This window comes from Bubalus bubalis, chromosome 5, assembly GCF_019923935.1.
Source record: "Bubalus bubalis isolate 160015118507 breed Murrah chromosome 5, NDDB_SH_1, whole genome shotgun sequence".
In the NCBI taxonomy this organism is placed as follows: Eukaryota; Metazoa; Chordata; class Mammalia; order Artiodactyla; family Bovidae; genus Bubalus; species Bubalus bubalis.
In genome coordinates this window covers 112531057-112547054 of record NC_059161.1, presented here as the reverse complement: position 1 = coordinate 112547054, position 15998 = coordinate 112531057, and the positions used below count along the sequence as shown (strand labels likewise).

Here is a 15998-nt window from a genome sequence, read left to right as displayed (position 1 = left end):
GTTACTACTAAGTATCACTTGAATGGCTCACTGCTGCTAATTGCTGTGATCACTATAGTTGGCCCTCCTCATCCAAGGGTTCCATATGGCAGTTTCAGACAACCACAGATCCGATTCTGTTGGCTGAATCTGGGGATGCGAGAACCCACAGACACAGAGGGCTGAGTGTGCCCTACCCTTTTATATACATAAGGGAACATGCACCTTCCCAGATTTTGGTATCTGGGAGGGGTCCTGAAACCAATCACATTGGATATGCAAGGACAACTATACTAACCATCATTAACTAAGATAAGAATAATTAAGCATAATGGCCGCAAGTAAATTACATGAGTAAGTGCAGGGAGAGGTGAGTGCAACGTCCAGAGCACACTTGACTTTGTCATTGTTGCCGTTAAAGGAGTCATTTGTTCCCTTGTCCCAGGTTTAATAAAGTCTGATGGAAATAAGGCAGGGAGAGAGGAGACTCCTGGAACCTGTTAGAAGGTTCCATGGGTGGAGAACACTCTTTGTTACTTTTTGGCTGATGGCAGTGATCAGCTAACTGGTGGGAGGGAGAAGATGGGGCTGACCTGGATGCGGGGAGGAGGGTTATAGAAGATACTCCATTAGGCCTTCCTCATTCCGTGAATCTGAGAACGTCTCAGTGAAGGTCGGTGCTTTCGTGTAGTCTCCGAGGCTCAGGAAAGAGTTGAGACCCTGATCTGCTGGGACACCATATGATCTCTCCCCACAGATCCCCGGCAGTGGACAGAGACCCACGTTCGGGACTGGGTGATGTGGGCTGTCAACGAGTTCAGCCTGAAGGGTGTGGACTTCCAGAAGTTCTGTATGAACGGGGCAGCCCTCTGCGCGCTGGGGAAAGACTGCTTTCTCGAGCTGGCCCCAGACTTCGTTGGGGACATCTTGTGGGAACACCTGGAGATCCTACAGAAAGGTAAATGCATGAGGTGGGTGGGGGGTGGGGGAGGTGGGGCCTGTACGGGGCAGCTTCCGGAGTCGACTGGGGAGCAGGGTTCCACATCGAGGTTGTCATCTGAACGTCCAGCCACAGCACATACAGTCTGTGGAGACTTGCCATATGGTGCCTGGTAGGGCGCAGGTGCTCCATAAACGTTAGTTTCTTTAATGTTTATTTATTTTTAATTGATTGATTCTTGGTTTATAATATTGGTTTGATTTCTGTCACACATCAACATGAATTAACCATAGGTGTACACATGTCCCCTCCCTCTTGAGTGTCCCTCCCACCTCCCACCCATTCCCACCCCTCTAGGTTATTCCAGAGCCCCAGTTTGAGTTCCCAGAGTCCTACAGCAAATTCCCATTGGCTATCTATTTACATATATTAGTGTATATGTGGATGCCTCCACTTTTCATCTTTATCTCCTAAAGCTTCTCGGTTTGCAAAGTTCTAGTCTCAGTCCTTACCTTAGACTCATGTACTGCTTGAACAAGCAGTGCCCACAACCAGCAAAAGAGTATTTCTTTCCTTTCTTTCTTTCTATTTTTTTTTTTTTTGGCAATCGTGAAACGCACTCCCCTGATCCATGGCCACATCCAAGCTCAGTGTTTCAGAGCTTCCTAATAAGCAGTCTTCTCTGCCCACTAACGGGATTGGAATTGCAGTCGCGAGGTACACCTTTTCCATCTGAAGCAGAAGCCAGGGTTATGTCAGGACGTCGTGTTGCAACCTTGTAATGACATGGCCTCGCCTACCAGCCTCTTCCAACCTTTTTGGACTGAGTGACTCATGCACCACAGTCCGGGCTGAGTATAGAAACAGCAGCAGGCGGCAAACTTGGGTGTTTTTGCGCTTATTTTTCTGAATTTCTTCTTAAAATAAATTGCAGTTCCCAGTCAGCAGTGCCCTCCAGCTGACTGTAAGCCTAGAAGCCCATTGCCCTCTCTGACCCAGGCCCACCCTTTCCCTGTGGTCACCAGCTCCAACCCCTGGCACAGACGCGGGGGGCAGGGAGCAGAGCTCAGGCTTAGCACTTTTTATTCCATACAATACCTTCCTTTGTTTAAGGATATTTTCCATTCTGCAATGCCCAGGAGAGACCCAAATTAGACTCCTCTGGGCACAGAACTGTTACTTTCCCCCCCGCCCCCCGCTTTCTCCTCAGCAATAGCTGAAAAATAAATAAATAAGCAGAATTGAGAAGTAGGTGAATCTGGCCCAGGACTGCTGGGCGGCGGTACTGGCTTCCCCGAAGCCACGCCGTGATCTCGGCGTAACTGCACACAAACCACTCATAACATGTTGACGTGAGCGCCTGTTTATAGAGGGAAAGGATACGGCAGGCTCAGAGCAGGTCTGATGCAAGCGTTGGCTTATAAACATGGCAGTGGACTCTATCAGACCGTGTCACCCAAATACATGCTGCCAAAGCACCGCTTCCCTCTCGTCAGCACCCCAGGGCCAGCCAGGTGTTCTACGGTGTCTCAGTTGGCTCTGATCGGTTACAACTCATCTATACAGCATTTCCTGTTTCCAAAGGGCTTGAAAATACGTTTTCTTTTTTTTAAATTATGAAATTATGATAACACATTTACAGGAGCCTTGGAAAATATAAGACAAAGGTACATATAGCTCCACTATGTAATTATTTTTTAAGTAGATAAATTAAGATTTTTAGTTGGGATTTCAATATCAAACTCTTAAAAATTAATAGGATGAATAGACAGAAAAGTTTGCACTGTGAACCAGTCTGTTTGGGTTCTCAAAGCAACCATGGGACACAGGAAGGGCATGTCCTCTTAGAGTGAGTCCTTGTCTGCAAAATGAGGACAGGTCAGGTGGTTTCCTCAATATCACTTGTTTCCTTACACCTGGGTCTTTTCAGCCAAACTTCCCGTTGTATGTTCTTTGTGTAGTGATGCGGACTCATGGAGGGGGAGCAGAAGCTTTGTTGTTGTTCAGTCACCAAGTCACGTCCAACTCTTTGTGACCCCATGGACTGCAGCACGCCAGGTCTCCCTGCCCCTCACCGTCTCCCAGATCTTGCCCAAGTTCATGTCCATTGAATCAGTGAAGCCATCCAACCGTCTCATCCTCTGTCGTCTCCTTCTCCTTCTGCCTTCAATCTTTCCCAGCATCAGGGTCTTTTCCAGTGAATCGGCTGTTTACCTTCCTGCAGAGGAATCATACCAGTGAATTTAGGAGAATGAGAGAGTAATGGAGTGAGTTTGAGAACATCTCACCCATTTTCAAAGGAGACGAAGGACTGTGCTTCTTCAGATCCTCCAAGAGCTGAGCATGATGTTTGTATTGAGGCTACAGCTTTTGTTCTGTGATTAAAGTAAGGCAACCCAGTGCTGAAAAAAACATAGCTGTTCTGGGTGGGGTGGCAGGCCAAAGGTACAGGGGATGTTTCAATCTGATAAGCTGCTGAAGCAGAGTTTAATCATTTTATCTCAGCTGGGAACTGTTTTTCTGTGCAGGCATGAACTTGTTTTCCCAGCAGTCTCTGCTCCCAACAAGCTATCAAATACCCGAGGAAAAACCCAAACCGGCCCCCTCTGTCTATGTCTGATTCTTAAGTGAAATGTAATCCGACTGTTCCATACAGTAGTCAGGGGCTACCACCAGATTCCAGGGTCATTAGGGGATCTACAAGTTCACTTTCGTTCAGTGGAGAAGTTTCTCTTGCTTGGTTACCTTCCTCTGCGTTCTATCTCATTCCTATGGAGCTTGGCACCAGGACAGAACTTTAGTTATGTGTCTCTTCTGTCATATTTCACCAAGTAGAATCACCTTACTAGTGTCTTATCTGGGCCTGAACTTGAAATCTGAGGGCAGTGGAAAAAACACCAAAACCAGATATCTGTTGGAAGAAGTGGAGGCTCTGAAATCTACCTGCTTGCACTTCCCTGGTGGTTCAGTGGTTGGGACTCCAATACTTCTGGTGCAAGGGGCAGGGGTTCAATCCCTGGGTAGGGAACTAAGATCCCTCGTGCGGTGCAGCATGGCCAAAAATAAATAAAATAGCAATAAGAATAATACGAAAATAATAAAAATCTTCCTACCTAAAAAGATTGTCCTGTGTTGAAAAACTTTGGACCTGATCTGTTTGAATGTTGGCGACTGATTTTGGTTAACTCCCAAGGTGTCGGGAAGATCCCCTGGAGAAAGAAATGGCAACCCACTCCAGTATTCTTGCCTGGGAAATGCCATGGACAGAAGAGCTTGACAGTCGCAAAGAGTCGGACACGACTGAGCGACTAAACAACAACAATAAGATGTCTTCAAGCCTTGGAGGCTGGCGGCACACGCACACATCAGAAAGAGGGTGGATGCCTTCCCAGCCCTTTGAGATTACTCATGGGCGTGCTTTCCAAAATATTAAATCCCCTTTTCCAGCTACTGAAATCATAAACTTAGCCATACTTTGGTGAGCTCATCTGTAGACAAGGCTTCAGTCAGGGGAGGCTCAGACACTAGCTCAGTTAGGGAACATGCAGATTTTCTCTCAGAGGGACTGAGATCACTGTGGTCCTCGCCTCCAGGGTCCTCTTCTGTTGAGCACTGCTCGCATGTTGACCTCTTTGTTCCCTTCCTTCCTGGTCTGTTGCAGAGGATGTGAAGCCATACCAAGTTAATGGAGTCAACCCTCCCTACCCAGAGTCCCGCTATACCTCGGATTACTTCATTAGTAAGTTCCATTTGACTCCTCTTCTCTCTTCCTGCTCACTGTGATGGGAACTTAGGAAAGGAACCCTGTCCTAGGCCATCTCAGGCTCCTGCCTGGCAATTCTACAGAAATTAATAGCTTTGGACATGTAGATTCTTGGGGATTTCCCTGGTGGCCCAGTGGTTAAGACTTCATCACCATCCAAAGCAGAGGGTGCAGGTTTGATCCCTAGTTGGGAAGCTAAGATGCCATGTGCCTTGTGGCCAAAAAACCAAAACGTAAAGCAGAAGAAATATCGTAACAAATTCAATAAAGTCTTGAAAAATGGTCCATATTAAAAAAAAAACAAAACCTCAGAAAACATGTAGACACTTGCTTATTTGCTTTGTTATTCCTACAAAGCACAAGGTTTCAGCCTGTTGCACGTTTTGCTCACCTGCATCCTCCTACACTGGGGTCTCGCTGATTTCTTCAGCGTGACAGATAGTCACAGAGAGACTACGATTTGCTTCCCTCCAGTGGTCCTGTTTGACCCTGGGCCATGTGGTGGCCAACAGAAGTTCAGGTCAGGGATTTTGATCTTGTTCTTTCCTTTTTGCTAGTATGTGCAACAGTGTTCCCTTTAAACTGTGCTAGGGTTAGGGTTAGGGAACATGCCCTTTCCTTCAGGGCATGCCCTGTAGCTTCAGGTTCTGTCTCTGAGCAGAAAGCCTTGTCCTCCTGGTGCCTGAACCCTCACCAGGTTGCAGGAATGGCTGGAGGAAGAGAATTAGTGTAGGGCTGTGCTTATCTGATGGCTTTGCTTTCAAAGGGTATCTTAAGTAGGTTTGTTTTCGCTTTATCGTTTTACTTTATTATGATCTGTATACTCACAACAACAATGAGTTTATTGTGTACTAGAAAGGTTGGTTGTGTGCTGTCCTTGGATCTTCATCACAATGCCCTGGGGAAGATTGCCATCATCCCTATTTCAGAGATGAGAGAATTCAGTCAGAAAAGGGAAGTGTCTGTCAAGGGCCATGGCCCTTAAGTAGCGGAGCCAGATTGAAAACCCAGGCCCTTTTGACTTCAAGTACTTGTCTTTTATTCCCTGAGGTAGTCAGCTTGGTTAACATCATGGGGCCGTTGTAAATGGGGAGGGAATAGCCTGTTTTCGGTACTCAACTCTCCTCTCTCCAATCGCACACTCTGTGTTTCCAGGCTACGGTATCGAGCACGCCCAGTGCGTCCCTCCCTCAGAGTTCTCCGAGCCCAGCTTCATCACAGAGTCCTACCAGACTCTCCATCCCATCAGCTCGGAGGAGCTCCTCTCCCTCAAATATGAGAACGACTACTCCTCGGTCATCCTCCGGGACACTCTGCAGACGGACACCTTGCAGACTGACTACTTTGCCATCAAACAAGAAGTGGTGACCCCAGACAACATGTGCATGGGGAGGGCCAGTCGTGGTAGGTCACATTTCTGCTCTAGAAGTTTCTAAGAATTGCCTCACTTGGTGCATTTCCTAGGTTCCATTTTTTTTTTTTTTTTTTTTCCTCCCTCACTCTTAGCCATGGGCATGCCTGAGTTTTTGCTTTTCTGTCTTAAAACGTCTAGCTGTTAAGAACTTTGTATCATGAAGTCTTAGCTGAGGCTTTATGATGACAAAGACTGGATCCATGGTGGAATTGAAATCCGGCAGGAAGACCAGTCACATTTCTTAGTTAGGTATGATATTTCACCAAATAATAATTTTAGGTGCATGTGTGCTTTATTTTCCTTGAGAGGATTTTGCTTAGGGAGGACACAGTCACATAAAAATGATTCTGAGAACCCTCCCGGAGAGAATTGATCTCCGCGTCGTCCTGGTGTTCGAATATTCCCGAGTCAGACTACCCTTCCTGGCTTGGTGTCTGATGACCTCTGCTTCTCAGCCTGGGCTTCCCAACCTCCTGTGACTTCTTTGGTTTGGGAAGATAGAAGATGGTTAACCAACAGCTTATTTGGAACCAGTCATCAGCAGTGTGGTCTAAGTGTGTATTTAGCTAGAGGACCAGGGAAAGAGGTGGCCAGAAGCTTCCAAAACTAGATACTCTCTCTTACTGCCGTGACTCTTATGACAAAGGTAACATATTCACTGACAGTGAGCTACATGGTTCTGAATAGAGCTGACTGACCTTACAAAGCCAAAAAAGGTTAAATACCCTCAACTTTAAAGATCGGGACCTAAACACTCAGAGACACAACCCATCTAGTGACCTGTCCAGACTGTTTGCTCTGATAGAAGGACAGTCCTGTATAAAGACGGACTTGCTCATGGGAGAAGAACTAGCTGATTTTCTTTTTTTTTTTTTTATATTCTGGATGTTACCTTTTATCCAAAATGAAACAGAAATAAGACATGATTTCAGATATTATAGAACTCTTCCTAAAATCAGAGTAAATTAGGTTTCAGAGAAAAGGGAACAGAAGCCCAGAAATGTTAGGTAACACATTATTATTATTATTATTATTATTGAGTTCTAATTCCAATATACAGAAGCTTACCCAGGTTCCTGCCAGTCCTATAATCTACTTTTCTGCCAAATATTTGAAATGATGCTACAGATCAGTCAACAGGAGAACTAGCTTGACTCTTCTGATGGATAAACTGGAAAGAGTTACAGACAGGAAGAGGAGCAGGAGGAAGTCTTTCCGAGTGGCCGGCCTCGCAGTGATGTCTGCTCAGTGCTGACCCCGCTCCCTGTCCTGAGGCCTAGGCTCAGCTCCTTCGAGCGTCCAGGCTCCCACTTCCTCCCAGCAGGCCTGCGGAGGGGAAGTCCCAGCAGAATCGGAGCCTGTGATCTGCCTCCTAGGGCCACGGGGTGTTTGTGTTTCAGACAGAAGGGGATGGGTGGGACCAGCTTTACCTTCCCCTTCTTTATTTTTGGATGCAGGGCTATTTAAATACTTACACTCACATGTGTACCTTTTTTCTCAGGCGGGTCACAGCAACAGAACGCCTGTCTTTCTCATGGGGCTTTCTGTGAGTGTGCAGTGAGGCTGTGCACGCGCGTACGTGTGTGTGTAGGGGGGGTGCCCAGCGTGCTGTCACTTTGGGCAGGACTGTTGTCCTTGTTTCTGGCTTTGCTTTGTGTTACTGGCCTCTTCCCTCTCCTTCTCTTGGTTCCTGCGACCTCAGATGAATGAGGGTGGGCCAGACGGTAAACTGCGCAGAGAAACAGGAAGGCTTGCTCTCTGGCCTCATTCTCCTTTGCTCACACCAAGCATCTCACCACACAAACTTGGGGGCAGACCGTTTTGTTCACGGTTGCTTTTTTACGAGTGAAGAGTGCTGCAAACAGGACGTATTCCAGCGGGGTGATTGACTCTGCCATGGCAGGGTTGGGGTAGACTGAAAGCATCACTGTTAGTTGAAGATGATGAACAATAATCGCAGTGTTCCCAGACTGCATTCGGGTAGACAGAGTGTTTCTATTCCACTTCCTTGGACTCAGAGAACTGTCTTCTTTGGGCTGGTCTGTTGAGTGGGCTGCCACGGGGCTCCCCCACCTCTTGCTTTGGGTGCCCTGAGGTCTGTGTGGTGGGGTCAGGGAGCTTTGCAAGGACCTCGCCGAGACGTTTCTCAGGAAAGCCAGCCGATGGATGTCTTAGAGGACACGAGCTTCCCCGCCCCTGAACACAGTAGCCTAACTGAGCGACTCATCTAGTTGGAACCAACCCATTTTGGGAGAAAAATACCCGTAAATGAAGGTTCCCAGCTCTAGGATTGTGAAAGAGAGCTGAAATGAAAGCAGCCTCCTGCTATAAACCGCAGCTCTCAACAGAGTTGCATTTGGCTCATGTTTGAGAGGCTGCCAGGGGGCGGTTATGGCCTCGTTCAGTGTCCCTGCTTACTGGGGTTCCTTGGAACCTCAGCTGTCCAGCGAGTGGAAATTCCAGTCTCCACGCCCTCCCGGTATAAAAATGACTGACGGAATCATCTCAGGGACTTTTGAGTGTAAATGCAGGGGACTTGGTGGGGTGTTCCTCATGAAAATATAAACTCTTTCTTAGGCTTTTGGTATGTTTAAGATGGACAGCTGGAATGAGCAAACACCTTTTTATGGGAGGCCACAAAATTTCCTGTTCTGTTGAAAAGAGGCTGCTGCATTCTTGGTTGGGGTCTGTTTTCTTGAGACTTTTAATGTGAATTTCTGGAAGGGACAATTCCTTCTTTTTAAAGTTTTCTTATTTACAACATTTTTGGGGAATATAGTTGTTTTATAATGTTGTGTTAGTTTCAGGTATAAAGCAGAGAATCAGTTTATATATATATATACATATACATATATCCACTCTTATTCTTTTCCCATGTAGGTCATTACAGAGTATTAACTAGATGATAATAATAATAATAATAAGTTGCAAATATGACAGTGGACTTGGCAGATGGGGCGGACAGCTCCGAGGCTTTCTGGGGATTGCCGTTCTTTGAATGAGTGGTTGGAAGAAGGAATGAGACGAAGCAGATAACTAACTATATTTTTGTTCCAAGCAATGTTGGAAGGGATAAGAGGCTCAGGAAATTTACAAGAGTAGATAATGCAAAAATTACATATTTAACTTCTTTTATCTGGGGTTAAAAATCTTTTTTGGAAGTGATATATCTTCCTTCTTAATTACTGTATATTTAATTTTGGTTTGGACACCAAAATTAAATATTTGAATTTCATTGTCTTAATGAATTTCCTCTGTTGTGAAGGGGAGGATACACCAGAAACTTACTAGTATTACTTTGTATATACCAACTTTCTTCTGGGATTTAAACGTCAGAGTAAGCAAGCCAGCCTTGACTCACAGGTATTTCTGCATGCACATTTGTCACATCCTTTGGCCTCTTGACTTTGCTGGACTCAATCAGCCATTTAATCTCCCATGATTTAATTGAGGTTGCCTGGAAAGTATCTGGAAATAAAACATAAAAAATATTCCTGTGAGCCTTTTCAGCAGTTAGCTGCGTTTGTTTTTGTCCACCCCCTCCTCCCCGCCTCCTCCGTTTTCAGCCTCCTTTTAAATGGCATTTTTTGCCAATGGAAATTTCTCTAGGAGCTATTATGCAATCATAGCAGCTGTTTATAACCTGGTTTGGGAAATTAATGAACTTGCATGATCTTGTGGTCAGTTAAGAATGCCTTAAGCAACTCACAGAGTAAAGGATTTCTGCCATTGCTATGGACCTTAACTCTTTAGTCAACTTCTTTGTTTTTTTAATTGCCTTCGTTTCCCTAATAAAGCACAAATTTCAAGTACAGATAGTGCTTGGTAAAGAATATGGATTTCTGTTTAGAGAATGATAATGTTTTCTTTTTTAATCTCCTGGAAAAAAAAATCTCATAACTTCTTTTTCTATTTGAGAAGGCATAGAGGCAGTATGATGTACATTTCAAAGAGTGTTTGGAAAAAAGGCTAAAAAATAGTGTTTTAGTTCCAAGGTCAAGGAAGGTCAATCCTCTCCTAGTGTAATGGAATTTTTTTTTCTTATGACCAAAATATTTTGCCAAATGGGGCCTTTTGAAATCATCTCCTTGGCTTGAGTTAGGCTAGAGGGTGAGTTGAGCCTGATGCAGCTCAGATTTCTTCATCCCCTCATTGGGTCTAACTCATCGGCCAGAAATCTCGTCATAACAGACGTGTTTCTCAGCCTGTAGGTTTCTGGTTGTGGAATTCTTGTCGTTCCAAACACTGCTGTCTCCCCCTGGCAGAGATGAGTAGCAACACCCGGCTCTGAGTCTCGGTCCTAGAGGCTCTGGAGCAAGACCGGACCATGCAGGGGGCTCTCAGGCTGGGTCCAGGCAGGCAGCCCCTCTTCCCCCGAGCAAACGCACGCACCTCCATCCCCGCCGGCCGCTCTGTATCCCTCCTGCGCATCCTCACCGAGAGGGTTTCACAGTGTCTCTTCCCATCCCTCCTCCCCGCCCTCCTCTCGCCTCCTCCTCCTCCTCCAGGTAAGCTCGGGGGCCAGGACTCCTTCGAGAGCATAGAGAGCTATGACAGCTGCGACCGCCTCACCCAGTCCTGGAGTAGCCAGTCGTCTTTCAACAGCCTGCAGCGCGTCCCCTCCTACGACAGCTTCGACTCCGAGGACTATCCAGCTGCCTTGCCCAACCACAAGCCCAAGGGCACCTTCAAGGACTATGTGCGTGACCGCGCTGACCTCAATAAGGACAAGCCCGTCATTCCTGCTGCGGCCCTGGCCGGCTACACAGGTAGGACGCCTGGCCTCCTCCCGCCCGCTGGGGTGGGCTCCCTGGACACTTCTGTGCTGTCCCCAGCCCCTAAGGTCGCCCCCTTCCTAGGGGACAAGAAGACTCTGAGAGGTTGGGTCAGCCTCTCAGGCCACTCTGCAGATAGCCTTTGGGTTTTGGAAGCAAATAATATCATTCTATTTCAAGGGATTCTTTCCAAGAGTGGTAGGAAAACTGATATTTTGAATCTGTAACTAGGGGAAGGGAATTCTGTCGATCTGGTGCTTCTGGAAATTCTGCCTTCCCGGCCTAGCATCAAGGGGCTTCTTCTCACCAGCTCTTGGAGGGCTCTCTGAACACAGAGCCAGCAGCAGCGTCGCTGAAAGCCATCACTGAATGGGTCTACTCCCTGGACTCATCGGCAGTAGAATCCTCATTATCAGGCAGGAGTGGAAATGGGAAAAGTGCCCTCAGTCACCCTACAGTCAGGCTAGATCCTGGCCTCTAGAGAAAACCTTTCTTCTCACTGAGCTTTATTATTGACTTTTTTCCCCCAGGAGTGAAAGTTGTAGTCATGTTCAACAAAAGAAAGATCATAGAGAAAGGAAGGTGTATGTTGAGAGCTTGGGCTTTGGTTGAGAATCTGGTCCAAGAATCTGAATTCATTGTCCAAGCGAGGTGGGGCACAGAGGCTGTGTAACCTTGGGAAGGTTTGAAGAGTATGTCTGAGATCTATCCGAGGAGTAGGAATATATTAATGATCAGATCTTTTCTGTAAGATTGTGCCTGCTCAGTCTCTTCAGTCCAGCACTTTGCAACCCATGGACTATAGCCCACCTGGCTCCTCTGTCCATGGGATTCTCCAGGCAAGAATACTGGAGTGGGTTGCTATGCCCTCCTTCAGGGGAACTTCCTGACCCAGGGATCGAACCCACGTCTCCTGCAGCTCCTGCACTGCAGGCAGATTCTTTACTGCAGAGCCACCAGGGAAGCCTGTAAGATCGTAGTATTGCTAAAATTCAGAAATTGTGTTGTGAGTGGAGCTTGTTTTAAGCTTCGAATGTGCAGTGGTGGTCTTGGCCTCTTGGAATTTATCCACCCTGGGTGGGTCACCATGTGAAGACCCTTTGTGTGGATGAAGACAGATACCTCAATGTGCATTTCTAGAGAGGTGTCTATCTGATCTTAAGACTAAGCTCTATCCCTGTTTTTGTGTGAGGGAAAACTCAAGGAAACTCAGCTGACCTTTGAGAACAACTCACATGCTTGGAAAAGTTCCTCCTCCTTCATGGATCAGGGTTGTGTCTCTTACGTTGTATCCCTCCAGCTCCTTGTGCAGTTCAGTCCATGCATAGGTGCTCAGGAGTCATGTTTGGATTTTGAAGTAGTGACCAGGACTATATACAGAGTCGTGGGCCAGAAAGGAGCTTAATAGTCAACTACTTTTTTTCTTCCCACAATATTTCCCAAGTCCTTGCTTGAGCATCACGAGTAGGTGGGAAATCGCTGTTCTGCAAGGGGGTCAGTCCCTTCCCTCTGGGCAGCAGACAGGAGAAAGTTTGTGCCTTTCTATTAATGACATTTGGAGTAAAGAAAGTATGTAAAGTGTCTTTTAGGATGTATGAGAGTGCTGCTTGTGCTCAGTCGCATCCGACTCTTTGCGACCCCATGGACTTGTAGGCTGCCAAGCGCCTCTGCCCATGGGATTTTCCAGCCAAGAATACTAGAGTGGGCCATCATTTCCTTCTCCAGGGGATCTTCCTGACCCAGGGATCGAACCTGCTTCTTTTGCATCTCCTGCATTGGCAGGCAGGTTCTTTACCCCTGCGACACCTGGGAAACCCCTTATAGTAACACTTAGGTATTTTGAGAACTGGACTCCAGTTGGGTACACTGATGGAGGAGGAGGAAAATGATTGCGTAGTTAGGAGGCGGAGAGGCAGAGGTAGCTGTGAAGTGAATCGGGGCTGTGGAGGTGGCAGGCATCTCCGAGTGGCTGTGTTTGCCTCTCTCCTTGTGGTGCAGGTGCTGTCTTTGCCCAAGTGAAAAGGCTACCACCTCTCCTCCCCCTGCCACCCTGACTTCCAGGACCAAATCCTCAGTGTAGCTTCTCCTTATTAAAAGTCTTGCCTTATTCCCTCTGACATAATCTCTACCATAACCACGGTCAGCAGGCATGATCATAATTCTTCTCCTCTAACAGTTTTCATCCTTTTCTTTTCGTTTGGTGTGCAGTTCTGAAAATTTTGCTAGTTAAGGTGGTTTTGTGGATAATGACATTAAGTATACTGACTTTTAAGTTCTAAAGTTTGGGTTATGGCCAGAGAAAGCCTTATGATTTAGGTCAACCTGCATGGGGTAAGATTGTGGTAAGGAATCGTGGCTACTCTACAAAAAGTTTAGAAGTTTCTAGAAATGGTGAAAGCCCGATCTCCACCTCAAATAGAAACTCTTCTGTAAAGGGCATGTGTATAAGTTATTGGAGTCTGATGGGAGAGGCCTGCAGAGCTCATTCTCTACAAGAGTGATTTGAAGAGTTTCAGCTAAGATGATCTTGACAAGAATCATCTGAGAGTTGGAAATCTCTCCAAGTGTCATAGTTTCAAGGAGAGAAGGAAAAGGATGAAGTGGAATGTTAAGACCTAGGAGTACGAATTTGGACATGAAGACAGCCATCAGGAGAGCCAACACCAAAATGCCACCTGTGAGCCTTCTAACAGATGGGCATTTCTCATCCAAAGCCAAACAGATCAGAACACCTAAACCTCTTTTCAGGACAAATACAGGAATGTCCTGGAAGTCTGAGTTGTGTTTGATGTCATCCCTTGTTTGGGCTTCCCAGGTGGCTCAGTGGTAAAGAATTCACCTGCCAATGAGGAGATGTGGGTTCAATTCCTGGGTCAGGAAGATCCCCTGGAGAAGGAAATGGCAACCCACTCCAGTATTTTTGCCTGGAGAATCCCATGGACAGAGGAGCCTGTCCATGGGGCTACAGTCCATGGGGTTGCAGTCCATGGGGTTGCGGAGGCTATAGTCCATGGGGTTGCAGAGGCGTTGGACATGACTGAGCACACATGCACTTCTTTGGGTGGATTGTTTTAATGATTGCTTCTTCCTTCCTTTCGTTCCTTCCATCGTTCCTTCATCCTTTTCTTCCTCGCTCTTGTTTCCTCCCTCTTTCTCTGTCTCTATCTCTAAGGGAGTAGAATATTCATTGAATGGGACAAAGGAGAAGATGATTATCAGTTAATGATCTCAAAAACTCCAGTAGTCATTTGAACTAAAATACAATTTTTAAAGTATCTTACCATTCAGCTTTTTCTTCTTTGTAACTGGGGATTTTACTTTTCAAGCCATCTCAGATAGAGGTGCAAACAATAGCCCAGAAAACAGAAGTCCTCCATGCTCCCCCCAGCCCTCACACACTGTGTGATTTTAGGCAAATTTACCTTGTACCCTCTTCTACTTTTAGCGAAGTGGAAGTGTCCCTCCCTCTCTTGGTAGGAGATCTGTGAGCATGTAATTGAACTAACTCAGTTAATGAGACAAATGAGTGCCAGACAAGTTGCTAGACACAGGAGAGAAAGCTCAATCGTAACAAATCAATTATTTCAGCAGATGTTTCTGAGCACATGTTGAGTACAGATAAGTGCTCGTAGGCCTGGAAGGTTCACTATCTTGACGAATTCAAGATATTGTCATTGTCCTTAGACTTGAACTGGATTTTCTTATTGCTGTGGTTTGATGAAAGTCAGGATTTATTTGGCATGTGGTGTTAGTCGCTCAGTCATGTCTGACTCCCTGCCACCCCATGGTTGGTGTATGGGGAGTGGTCCAAATTTGGGTGGCTTTCTTCCCCACCCCCCCAGCCTCTCCCACCTCCCTCCACCCCCTCGGCCCCATGGTCACTGTCTGGTAAATATCTCTTGTCCACAGTGAAAACTATATCTTGCCCCTCATTGTGACCTCTTATCATCTCAGATAAATCCTAGGGAACAGGCCAGGGAACAGAACATGCTTCCCTAGGCCCCTCCACCACCTGGGATGTGTGCAGTGACTGGAGTTCTTATAAACGAGTCTCTGAGTCTATGCAGACATGCCAAGATGATCTGAAGTTCGGAAAAGTACTTTGGAGAGTGGAAATCATTGTTTAAGTGTTGGCAAAACTCTTTATTGCTCATAAACATCACACCTATTTTCGATCTCAAGTTCTATGCTCTCTTTTTTTTTTAATCTGTTTCCTTTAAATTTGCTTACCTCCAGGGTATGTGTGTCCACACAGTAGGAGCACATGTATACCTTTTATGTCACCTGAACGAAAGGATGTCTGTATAGATACCCTGAACTGGAACGTGAATCCATTTTCCTGTCCCTGGGAGCCCAGTTCTCTGCCCATTACACCCTCAAAGGAATACATTTGACTTCTTCTGATGCTGTCTTAGTTACCGCACCGTAAGTGTGGAAATCAGTTAGAAACTGAATTTTCACATTCTCTCGCTCAGTTGCATTCTTCCTCCCAAGATAAGAAAATTGCATCAACCTTCATTGGGCTCCCATGGCAACTTGTTAAATTAGGTCAAGATGTGGGGGCAGATAACGTGGCTTGAAAGCCTGCCTGTTAGCTGAGTTAAGAATACATCAAATGCAGCACTGGCTTCCGCCAGAATGCACCTTCTTACCTTGCTGGGACTGCTTATGATTATCAAACTGATACAATCAGAAAGCTCCATTTTCTTTTGTTTGAAGATACATTATGAACCCCATCTGATTACAAAACCATCTGAGAGAGGTGGCCCTGTGTTTTCTGTGTATTTGATGGACCTAAACAAAATACTTTCTAGATCCTTGACAAACATAGGCATCCGTGATTTTTTTCCCCCTCCATTTCAGTAGGTGTAGAATAATATGCTGGATTGTCAAAGAGTGTTGATCCCTTCCCTTCTCTGTCCCTCCAGGCTCCTTTTGTCAATGACGAAACTGAGACACAAAAAAATGACTTTTTCCAAGCCTTCTGCAGGAAGGTGGCTCTTGAACTGAAACTTAAGTGCTGGATGTCTCACCTCAGTTTGAAATCTTTCTCTCTAAAAGAATGAGAACACTCATTGGTTATCTCAGTTACTCCCATTAGAGTAGATTCAGGGCCTTGTGCCTTGC

The 15998-nt window shown here is 46.1% G+C and overlaps 1 protein-coding gene across 6 annotated transcripts in view; it reads left to right on the top strand.

The window, feature by feature from the left end:
• ETS1 (ETS proto-oncogene 1, transcription factor) overlaps positions 1–15998 on the top strand; it is a 138739-nt gene that overhangs the window by 102134 nt on the left and 20607 nt on the right. For 4 of the 6 annotated variants that reach the window (XM_006072374.4, XM_044943561.2, XM_006072375.4 and 1 more), the window contains 4 exons: positions 737–937; positions 4581–4658; positions 5838–6086; positions 10605–10865. In XM_006072374.4, coding sequence (XP_006072436.3) covers positions 737–937; positions 4581–4658; positions 5838–6086; positions 10605–10865 — 789 coding nt within the window. The remainder of the gene's footprint in view (positions 1–736; positions 938–4580; positions 4659–5837; positions 6087–10604; positions 10866–15998) is intronic. The other 2 variants (XM_006072376.4, XM_025286400.3) reach the window with 1 other exon arrangement.